Source organism: Sitophilus oryzae, unplaced genomic scaffold, assembly GCF_002938485.1.
Source record: "Sitophilus oryzae breed Bouriz unplaced genomic scaffold, Soryzae_2.0 scaffold_111_pilon_pilon, whole genome shotgun sequence".
NCBI classification, from domain to species: domain Eukaryota; kingdom Metazoa; phylum Arthropoda; class Insecta; order Coleoptera; family Curculionidae; genus Sitophilus; species Sitophilus oryzae.
In genome coordinates this window covers 4,344,144-4,356,582 of record NW_022145749.1, presented here as the reverse complement: position 1 = coordinate 4,356,582, position 12,439 = coordinate 4,344,144, and the positions used below count along the sequence as shown (strand labels likewise).

Here is a 12,439-nt window from a genome sequence, read left to right as displayed (position 1 = left end):
CAGAGGTTTTGATCATAAAATAAAACTCTACAAAGTACGTAAGGAATGTGTAGAAGAAGATTATCGAAAATGTAAGATTATCGAAATGTGTAGAAGAAGATTATCGAATATTATACATAAGTCGTGGCGGACCCAAGTTTTCAAAATACCGTTGGTGAAGAAGTTGGTGTTCATCAAACTAGTGTCTCCAAAACATATACATACGTTGAATAAAATTGTAAGTAAGGTAAACATATGGATAAAATTTCCCAAAAATTGTGCCGAACTTATTGAGGCCAAAAATTAATGGTCTCAAAAATGTCAATTTCCTAATGCTATTGGGGTTATTGGCTGTACCCATATAAGAATCCCGAAGTTTGGCGAATTCGGTGATGAATATGTCAATAGGAAGGGATTTCCCAGTTTGAATGTTCAAGCAATATGCAACGTACATGAAATGTTTACAAGTATAGACTGTCAGTGGCCAGCATCCGTTCATGATAGCAGAATTTTTAAAAACTGCAATATTTATGACTGTTTAAAGAACGCTGGGGAAGACTGTTTGTTATTGGAGACGACGGTTATTCCATAGCTGGCTTGTGACACCCTTATACTAATATGTTTTTGTCAAGAACGTGTCATAATTGAAAGGTGCTTCGGACAATTAGAAACTAGATTTCCTATTTTGCACTATAAAGTTCGTAGTAAACTTGAGAAAATTGCCCCAATTGTCATCTTTTGTGTTGTCTTGCACAATATTGCAAAGTATTTAAAGGATGACGATTTTCTTTTTCCGGAAGACCTAAATGGAGAATTCTATGTTCCGAATGAATTACACCATAATAATGTTAATATAATTCGTCGTTTGGGTCAGCAAAAAAGAGAATTGATTACTGAAACACTTTTCAATAATAATAATTAGTGTAGGTAGCGTATTTTGTTAATAAATATGTTTGTTTAACATATATTTGTTGTACTGATTAGCTTTATTTATACAGGGTGATTTTGAAGTTGGTATTTCTACCAGTGGCGTTCCGAAAATTTGTATTGAATTTTTTGAAAGAAGAAAGTAGTACGAAAATAAAATAGTTCAAATTCTCAAAGTGGTTCATCTTCAATAAAGAATGGAAACATGAATGAACAAAGTCAAAAAACCATTAAAATTTATTGTCGGTTACCGGTTTCCTTAAGATTAATTAAAATCATCAGACCTTAAGATTAATTAAAATGATCCATATCATTACAATATTAAAATGACAAACACAAATATTGATGTTTGGTAACTGCCTAGTTGTATAACAGCATAACAAATATATGTATATGTCGCATCCACTTAGTGTAATTGTCCGTTTCATGAAATGGATATCCACTTCGCGAACTGGTTAGGTTAGGTTAGGTTAGGTTCGCGAACTGGTTAGTTTCAGTTCGCGAAGTGGATATCCGTTTCATGAAACGGACAATTACATTAAGTGGGTGCGACATATATAAAACAACACACACTATACTAACGTAACGGCATAACAAAACGAACTACAAATAGTTCGTTTTGTTATGCCGTTACGTTAGTATAATGTATTGTTAGCGCCTTCGATAGCTTTGGTTCCGAGTGTTACTTGCCCTTACCAGCGGCGGCTAGGTTGAATAACACTGACACATTAAATTTTGAATTACTGTATTGAAAGAAAATTATAAAAATGGAATCGTGATTGTGTAATTATAATATTGCAATGTCTTATTTCAGTCTGTCTTTTTCTTCTGTCAACCGGCACAGGGTCACCCGCGTTGCCACTTCTTCGCGCGGTTGCCACTTCTTATATATGATTATGTCATATCCTTAACATAAACCGCCCGCCTTGAAAGTCTCCGCTTTCAACAGTTAACGGCTACATGGTCAGTCTAATGGTAACACACAAACTTGCGATAAAGCTCGTCGAAGCTGCCCATTTGCGGTCTTTATGTCTACAACGCGCACCACTCCATCGCTGCCTGGATGTAGCTTTGTGACCCGACCCAACTTCCATGACATCGGAGGTGAGTTGATGTCATTTATTAGAACCAGTTTTCCAACGTAGTAGTAGTTATCGTACCCCTATACTGTGACAGGTTCCATCGACTTCCTGAAATTTTCAGGCGTTTCAGTGACTTTCAGGAGTTCTTGTAGATTACCTGCCTGAAGGAAGTGTATTTACCTGTTACAGTATAGGTATTAATTACAAAAATGTAAAAAAGGTGAATGTCAATACCAGAGGCTGTAGAAAAGGGCCTTATTTACTCCCCATGACTAAAGGATCATAATTGGGGTAGTTTAGGGGTTGGTTTGGGGTAGTGTTTTTTATGTATAGAAACATATTGATCGGTATATGTTTGGTAAACAATATTATTATTATAAATTGATTGTTAATTGAGTATTTAATTAGGGGTTAAAGGTGTCGATAAGTGTATTTACGTCTGTAGGGTTAAATGTTAAGATAACAGTGTTTAATTTTAGCAAGCTGTTTACAAAATAGTTGGTGTTGATGAAAATGTTTTACTTATTTAAACGTATTAAATGATATCAACCTAAATTATTGACTAACTTATCCTAATTTTAATATAAAGTATAGTAAAACAAGAAATGGTTGAACATACAGTAAAACAAGAAATAGTTGAACAAAAATATGTTTTATTGTTTTTTTAAATTTTACATTTATATTTATATTATCGATTAGATATGTTTCGTCGTATAAATGCTTGTCGTATAAGTGTCGTAGATCCATTTTTCTCTGACGACTTGTTTAACAGCTTTTGGTACCTTTGATTTTTCTGCAAGTCTTTTTAAATCATTACATGTCATTTCCTGAGGATCATTACACACTGCAACTAATCTTTTATATTCATACTTAAGTAAAGGTCTTCTGTTTAAGTACTCTTCTGTAATCTTTGTTTTTGCTTCAATTTCTGTAATATTTGTAAAAATACCATGGTGTTTGTATACATTAATAATAGTAAAAACAGATTGATGATCTTTTTACTTATATAGTAAGAAAATGGGGAGGGAGAAAGATAGAGATATGAAATTATGTATTAAGGCATTTTTGTTTTCACATTAATTTTATTTCCCCGTAGAACCAAATCCCTTTTCACCACGTTCTGTGTTCGAAATGGATTTTTCTTCCTGTAGTAGCGGGTAGAATATTCGTTCACAGATAATTTGTGCTATTCTGTCTCCAATTTGAACATGAAAATCTTCATCTGAATGGTTGAATAAAACTACTTTAATCTCTCCTCTGTAATCTTCGTCAATAACTCCTCAGCAAAATAAAAACACTAAATCACCACAATACACCAATAACTCCTGCTATAAAAAGAAAAAAATATATGTAATTAAAATTACTTTTAATGATATAGATATAGATTTTTACCTCCCACATCAATAAAATGGTTAACAGCCAAACCAGACCTTGGTGCTATTCTACCATAGCAATTTTTAGGTAATTCCAATTTTATACCAGTTGGAATTGTTGCTTTACCCTTCGCTGGTACAATAGTATTTAACAGGCTTTTCAAATCATACCCTGCTGCTTTTAAACTACCTTTGGTTGGTTCAAAGGCATGTGAAACAATTTTGTTATATTTTAAGATTGGAACTTGTTCTTGTTCCATTGTCTGAGTTACTTCAAAATTGAAAGGTAATTAAAAATAATAATGATAATAATAAGTGGATAAAATCATTGGTTATATCCCCATGGTAATGTATCTGTAAATATATAATTAACAATTCTTTTATCATCATGTGGTGTAAGGACAATTTTTTTTGGTTTATTGTATATACTTCATGTTTTTTACTACGAATTAGTTGTTCATTAGTGTAAATTTCAGTTTTATTAAATAAACAGTTATAATAATCATCAAAAGTGATTGTTTTTAGAGAAGTATTAGTTATACCTTTAGCTTTTTTAGTGACACCTAAATCTTGTAACTTATTTTTTTGTTCAGTTGTTAATTTTTCCTTTTCGGCATGCGAATAGAAGAGTTTTAAAGCATACATTTTTGATTTCAATCCAACAAATTCACTTAAGATTCTTCCAGAGCATTCGTTTTTCATTTTTCCTAATACCTTTTTATTTACCAGTGGAATATTATAAATGTTTTCTGATGGATAATCAGACGTATCAAATCTATCAATATCATTTTTAATGTGTTTATATATATCTTCAACTTGAAAATGATAAATTAATGAATCGGTATCTGTATACAAGAGTTTTGCATTTGTATTAAAAGTTGGTTTAATATAATTGTAATGAAAATAATATAAAATAGTTTTAGAAATGTCTAAAATGCTAAAACCAATATGTATGGGTTTTTTAAATTTTATATTAACCCAGATATTCCCACTGTCCTTCTAGAAGGACATTTTACAGGTCTCTATTTTAACAACGCTTATCATAAATCAGACGGTTCCCGTTAGATGGAATTATGTTATTTTTCGTGTTTAAGCTATAAACTGTATGTTTAGTATGAACCAATACGTTTTTTGAACGTTTTTTTGTGAATATTTGAGTTTTAGTAAGCGCTATGGATGTTCACTACGACTTCAGAATAAGCGGGTAAGTTTATTTAAAATTGGAAGGCATAATCATCCAGTAGGGTTTTAAAATTAGTTAATAAATAGTGTCATTACATTATTAAAATAAGGTTATGTTCATATCTGCATTTTGTTTGCGTCCACGTGGGTGGAAATACGGGTGTCCTTCTAGAAGGACAGTGGGCCAATATACTGCATTTTTTTAGGCGAGACACGCTTGCTGATCTTCTTTCGGTCTTGGAAGAGGACGAAGACGACCTCGGTATCAATCCAGTGGATATTGTAATTATGCCACCAACTAACTCCTGCGAAGTTTTAACCGATGAAGATTCGGGCGATGAGGACGTTGTCGACGTCAACAATTTACCAACTGCTCAGCTTCGAGCAGAAGCCGAATTGTTCGCGCATAATTCCGACGACGAATGGGAAGATGAAGACAAAATCCCACTGTCAGAGTTGCGTAAAGGATTGTTGTCTAAAAGGCACTATGACGAGTTCAAGAAAAAAACGTACAAGTGGGAAAAATTCGACATAAAAAATGCACGTCTTGAAACTGAATGGCCCAATTTTGTTTTGCCATCGAACAATCTTTCACCTATACAGTTATTTGAAAACTTTTTTGACAAGGAGATAATAGACATGTTTGTTTTTTAACTAATAACTACGCAGCTAGTAAAAACAAAAGGTCCGATATTGCCCCAGAAGAAATCAAAGTTTTTTTTGGAATACTTCTCTTGAGTGGTTACGTTTCGGTTCCAAGACGCAGAATGTTTTGGGAAAATTCGTCTGATTGTTATAATAATATAGTGTCTAATTCCATGTCTCGAAACCGTTTTGAACATATTTTGTCAAACATACATTGTTGCGACAACAATAATTTGTATAAGAACGATAGATTTGCTAAGGTTCGACCCTTTTTTGATAAAATAAATAGTCGATTTCTTGATTTTGCCCCAATTGATGAGTTTCATTGCGTCGACGAAGCTATGGTAGCTTACTTCGGTCGTCACGGCTGTAAACAGTTTATACGAGGCAAGCCATTGAGGTATGGGTATAAACTATGGGTTGGTGCTTCAGCTATTGGATATATAATTTGGTATGAACCATATCAGGGCGCAAAATCTGAGATCAAGGATTGCTACAAAAACTTAGGGTTGGGGCCTTCTGTTGTATTGGAGTACACTGATGTTTTACGTTCGAAATTAGAACTTCCGTACAGTATTTATTTCGATAACTTTTTCACCACTTTGCCCCTAATACAATCCCTAACAGAGAAAGGCGTGAGGGTTACGGGGACTATAAGAAAAAATCGGCTAGGAAATTGTCAGTTGGCGTCTGATGCAGACCTCAAGAAAAATCGATGAGATTTTGATTTTAAAACATCCAAAGATAATTCTACAGTTCTTGTTAAGTGGTCCGATAACAATATGGTGCATATGGCTTCAAATTATTATGGCGTATTTCCATTACATCAGGTCACTCGCTATTCTCAAAAAGAAAAAAAAAGAATGCCTGTGCAACAACCACAAAATATAAAAAAATATAACATCAGTATGGGGTGTGTGGATCGGAGCGATCAAAATATCAGCCTATATCGTGTCAGTATTAGAGGCAAAAAATGGTATTTTCCCCTGATAACACACTTACTCGATGCAGCTGAGCAAAACGCATAGCAACTTCATCGCAAACAGGGAGGCAAACTCGATCATTTGGCATTCCGAAGAAATGTTGCCACGTCTCTTATTCAAAGTAATAAAGAAGACAGGGGGCTTAATTTATGTAGAAGGCTTAAAATATCACCATTGGAAAACGTGGAAACGAGGTATGACAGATTGGATCACCTAATTGAAGAGCAAGATAAACAAACGAGATGCAGGGTGTGTCACAAAAAAGTGTCAACAGAATGCCAAAAATGTGACGTAACACTTCATGTGCGCTGTTTCATTACTTATCATACTCGTCCATAATTAAGAACTCTTTGTCGTTTTTACTTTGTGCTTTTATTTTAGTTTTTTTTAATAAAATAAATTCTAAATAAAAAAAAATGTTTTAATTGCCCACGTTTATTTGCCCACTGTCCTTTTAAAAGGACACCCATTATTTATGGACCCACTACCATAGGATTTTTTTCCCAATTTTTGTTGGTTGTTTTGTGCCATGAGGTATCCAACTAACAAGAATTTAAGTTAAATTTAAACACAAAATTTGTTTGGGCATATCTGGGTTAAGTCGTTTCATTTCAATAATAACCATATTTTCATCAAAAATAGTCAAACTGTGAAAATTTGGTTTAGATATATAAATTATTGCTCCATATCTTCCTAACCAAGTAGTTACTAATTTAATGTCTTTATATTTTCGTACGTTTTCCATGGTTTTTCCGAAAACAGCATTATTCATTAGCTTAAGGAAGTTCTTTTCAAAATCGTTTTTACTTTCTTGACGTAAGTTGGTATTTAAATGAATAAATTTTAAAATTTTATGAATTTTTATAACTCGTAATCCTAAACTTAAAGCCTGTTTTAAGTTTCTATAGTGAATAACATCATTTTTTTATCAAATAGAGTTGTTAATAATTTTTGTTGTTTTGAGGATGATATGAGTGGTCTTAGATGTTCCGGACATAATGGTAAATCTTTATATAAATTATGAATTTCTTTTGGATATTCTAAATCTATTTCAAGAATATATCCTATATTTGAATTATCTGGTGTATTAATAATATTTTCCGAGTAATATGCAGAATTTTCAATCCATCTAAATTCACCTATAGGTAATGATTCGCACATTGCAGTTCCATATAAATTATTAATATCAAAATACATTAAATATGATGTTGAGTTTGTAGGATCATATTCATTCTCCGTGTACTTATTATTAGCTTTCCCATATCGATTACTACATTGTGAAATTCCACCCCTTATCCCCTTTTCAATCATCATTATTTGATCTATATCTGTTGTTAATTCTAATTCAATTTGTGAAATATAAAGACAAGCTGAATAAGCCAATCCTGGAGCTGTGAAATACTTTAAACAATCTAAATTATATGTTTTATAACATATTTGTCTGAAATTTTCAAAAACGTCAGCCAATAATAAAACATCAGTTTTTAGATACAATTCCATCTATTCACGCAAATTGTTAATTTTAAACGTATTCCAAACATTGACAGCATGATTATAATCTTCTTGTGTTACCCCACATTTTTTTAATTTATTATAGAAATTAACTCTTGAAGGTAATTGAAGGTTTTTCCAATATTTCCCAACTGTTTAGGTAATCATATGGAAATATACCTTTTCTAGATAATAAATTAAATTCCTCATTAGTTTTACAGAAACTTCTTGTTATAGTTTTTTTCTGTAGAATCTAGGTAAGAACTTAATTTATCTAAACTACTTGGCATGAATCTAAACGAATCTAAAAACCTAAATTGAATGTTTGTATTTTCTATGTATTTTGTAAATGATATATACTTTTCCTTATTGATTGGTAAAAGTGTTATATTAAACCACCAATTTCAGTGGACAATTTCTTTATGATAAAATGACTATCATAACCTAATAGATTGTGAAATAAAACAGGTATCATATGATCGTCTACATAGTTAAGGTTACATAAAGAATGAGCACTTCCTCTGTATTTACCGGTAAAGTGGCAATGATCTTTAACTTTTAAATCATTTTCAGTAAATGGTTTAGAACAAATGTGACAAGTTGTTGAGTTATGAAATAATGCTTGTTCGGAAATTGTTAACGGAACTATTTTATTAAAAATTGGATGTAGTTGTAAAGCTATTTTTTTAATTCCTGACAGAACCAACTAATACAATTTTTTCCAGTATAAATATTAAATTTGAAAATGGAATTATCAAAATTACACAACAGATAATGCGCAATGCTACATGGTATATGTTTTTGATATTTCTGTATATTACCCACAGTTGAGTCATTAATATTTTCTAATAAACTTTCAATATCTGCATAAATTACAAAAAGAACTTTTTCTTTATTTTTAAACTGATCAAATTTAATATATTTTTCTTTTAAGGTTGGTAGAGTAATTTTAGTTTTATTAATATTTTTACATGACCACATATGTTTAGTACTATACCTCTCGAGAATAAAAATGATTTAGACAACGATCACAATAAAATTTTGAAGTAGTTACATCACCAGTTTGTTGATTTAATAATCTTGATAGATTTTTAATTAATGCAGAATGAAAAACTTGTTTAAAGGAGATAATATTATTACTAAAATGATTTTCATCACGATCACTATCACTATCATTATTATTAAATATTTTATTTGTAGAGAGCATTAATAAATTAACTTTCATCAAATAATTAAACGTACTTAAACATACTGGTAAAACTGTTTTCCTTTCTACAGTAAAAACGTTAATAGAAATATTATTCATTGCTTCAAATTTTTTTATATCCTTTAGTTTTATTGGAAAATTAATATTATCATATTTTAAAACCTCATTAAAATGAGGATAAGAAGATGTTCTTGGATTTTGATTAGAGCTACAAGGATACAGTGCTGCTACTATAGACCAGAGAAAACAATAATTATCTTTATTTTCAATATTAAGAACCCCTTTAGTATTTTGAATAAATTTTGGTATCGATACATATGTTGAATTGCTTACATTTATTGGTGTATAGTTATTAAAATTAATTTTTAATTGTAATATTTGATAAAGAGCCCATCCAGAATCTCGTTCTTGAAACTCTTCCAGTTTTTTCAATAAATTATTTTTAATATGATCATCATAAAAATCTTTTAAATTTGTATTGTGATCTACTACTCGATTTTTTGTAGAAAAATGTTTAATTTCAGTTTCCCCAGTTTGAGGTTTAATAAAATTTAATAAAAAGATGACATTTATTTTTAATAATGATTTCTGAACTTCTTTTTTAACTTTACACAAAAAAGATCTATAAGCTTTTTTAGAAAATATGACTGGGTCTTTAATACTAAAATTAATTGTTGCTCCTGTTCTAATGCGATTTTTGAAGCAAGAATCAAGTTCAATCCAACATAATTCTTTTTTCTGTTTAATTTTTTTTATATTTAAATTGTTCTCTGAGATTCTTAAGTAAACTCAAATTAGATTCTAATTTGGAAGAAATATTTTTTTCTCTTTTGTTACTATTTTTTAAATATTTTTTTAAAATTAAAATAGTTTTGTTTAAGTATTTTATCCACTTATACTATTCATTTATATTTTTAATTAACTTACCAATTTCTTGAAGTTTTCTCACAATTGTTTCACTTAAATTGTTTATTTCTTTAGGTGCAGACATGTTGAGTTGGTTGGCTGATTGTTTATTTGTTTGTTTGATGTGATTTCAATAGCAACTGAAGTCTATTTTCTTTTTAATTTAGTTTATATATTTTTTCATATAAGAATATTAAATATATCAAAGTACATATATCAAAGTTCATTTCTAATAATAACTTAAATATACATGTTTAGGTACTTTATATTAATAAGCAAATTTTATTAATATCAATTTTAATAATAATTTAAACAAACATGTTTATTTCATAATAATGAGCAATTTTATGTGTTTATAATAATATCAATATTTACTTCAAATGTAAATGGATAGTTTTTATCTGTTTATTTTGTTTCGACAAACATATTTACTTCATGTTAATAAACAATCTTGAATCAAATATTAATAAACAATAATTTTGTTTATTAAAATTATTATCAGAAAATATAATAATAAAATTGATGTAAACATGTTTACTGTTTATTTTGTTTAGACAAACATATTTACTTCATGTTAATAAATAAGTTTTATCTGTTTATAATAATATTTTGAAGCAAATATTAATAAACATGTTAATAAATAATTTTTATCTGTCTATAATAATATGGTGAATCAAATATCGATAAACATGTTACTTATGAATAAACAAATTTTGCTTACATCAATTTTATTAGATTTTATAGACGGTTTAACATTTATTTTCTGATAATAATTTTAATAAACATATTTACTTCATGTACATGAACAACTTGTATATGTTTATCTTATTTTGATAAACATATTTACTTCATGTTAATAAAAAAATTATATCTGTTTATAATAATATTTTGAATCAAATATCGATAAATAATAATTTTAAAAACAGACATGTTTACTACTTATGAATAAACACATTTTGTTTTTCTGATAATAATTTGAACAAACATGTTTATTTCATATTAATAAACAAATTTTGTTTATGCAATACAACAATGTTTATTTCATATTAATAAACAAATTTTGTTTGTATCATTATATTTTATAGACTAGTTGATACCTATTTTAATTCAAAACAAACATGTTTATTTCATATTAACGAATAATGTTTATCCTTAGAAACATTGTAAAATTTTAATGAATAGAATATTATTATTACCAAACAACTCGTGATACATTTTTTAATTATTTAGTAATATATATATTCATCATTTTCATTGAGAACAATAGGAGGATATATTATTGCAGAAAGTATCGATTCTTTACCCGATAAAGTAAACAAAAATATATGACATTGTTGAAGGTTGATAAAATAATAAAACTTTTAATGTCTAAACATAACTATTTATTAAAAATTGTAAACAGAGATGACCACAATTTACAGAATTATAAGTTTGATAAGGTGTATGGTTATAAAATATATTACAAAGTCCATTAGTTAAGTCCATTAATTTTTCATCGTTTTATATACATTTGACTATTAATCAACTATTAGATACCTGAGAAATTGCGATGCTGCCTATATATGCTCAACTCGTATCCAGAAAACGATTCGCACGGCAACGAGAATGTGCTTGTCTTTCCGCTAATAGAATACTTTCTAATCGAGGTATATAGAGATATATATCTATATCTTAGTTCACTCTTTGTCTGTATAGTTGTCTTGACGTTTGTTGTGGCGTCTACGATGTGTCTTGTGGTTTAACCTCGTGATCAGCATTTCAATAGAAATGCATTTCTGTTACGGAAAGATGCTAATTTCTTGTTGTCTCGAGCCCAGGATTTGAGTAACTTCACAGTTTGTACTCCCAAGTATCGAGATGTCTTGGTAGAACCCCATGCTTGAAATAGTAGGTAGTGGAAGGGTAGTTTTGACCGACTAGTTAACAAACACATCCAAAATTTGAATTGGGGTGAACGGCGTAGTCGTAAGCGCAAAATTTAATGAAAACTCCTGCTTTTTTTTGCTCCTGCTGAAAGTTTTCGAAAAATCTTCATTGTGTTCTTCAAAGCTACAATATGGAGATTGTGGGAAGATTGTATAGCAATCTTCCCAGAACCGAACCTCTACTAATGTTTGCGAGTTGGATGGATATATTTAGATATATTTTTTGATATTTTCATTGTAAAAGATTCAATGCAACTGTTAATTTTTGTTTAAAACTTTATGAATAAAAGGAGTAATGGCCGTGATGAATCGCCTGTCATTTTATTGGTAGAGAAGAACTTTAACTGTTTATTATTATTTGGAAACTGTAGGTGTAACAGTCTCCTTTCAATAGGTGGCGTTTTATCAAACTATTACATTGGTATATTCAGAAAATTTATTATTTATTTATTAGTTGATTAAATTGAACTGGAATTAGATACTTTTGGAAAACAGGCAAACACAATAATGGTACCTGAACTACCTGTGTCTAGGTTACCGAAAGGTTCTCAGGAGACGCAAAATCATATATAAATACTGCTGTCCTAACAGAAAACGCAGTAACTCCAAAAATGGTATTTCGAGAAAAATAGGTTTTACTGTTTGTTTATTGTTAGTTAACTTTTTGATAAAAAATGATACTTTTTTTAGGGAATATTAAACTATAAGTATTTTTTTGTATATTTGCTTAATTTTTATC

At 29.6% G+C, this 12,439-nt stretch overlaps 2 protein-coding genes across 2 annotated transcripts; one reads left to right on the top strand and one right to left on the bottom strand.

The window, feature by feature from the left end:
* Window positions 1-2,683: 2,683 nt before the first annotated feature.
* LOC115883236 (deoxyuridine 5'-triphosphate nucleotidohydrolase-like) lies at window positions 2,684-3,621 on the bottom strand. The gene is made up of 2 exons (XM_030901576.1): window positions 3,381-3,621; window positions 2,684-2,916 (listed from the first exon to the last, which is right to left on the bottom strand). Exons 1-2 carry the CDS (start codon window positions 3,619-3,621, stop codon window positions 2,684-2,686), a joined length of 474 nt encoding a protein of 157 aa, XP_030757436.1.
* A 735-nt stretch (window positions 3,622-4,356) lies between these two features.
* LOC115883230 (piggyBac transposable element-derived protein 2-like) lies at window positions 4,357-5,197 on the top strand. The gene is made up of 2 exons (XM_030901565.1): window positions 4,357-4,565; window positions 4,750-5,197. Exons 1-2 carry the CDS (start codon window positions 4,534-4,536, stop codon window positions 5,195-5,197), a joined length of 480 nt encoding a protein of 159 aa, XP_030757425.1. The 5' UTR covers window positions 4,357-4,533.
* The last annotated feature ends 7,242 nt before the right edge of the window (window positions 5,198-12,439 follow it).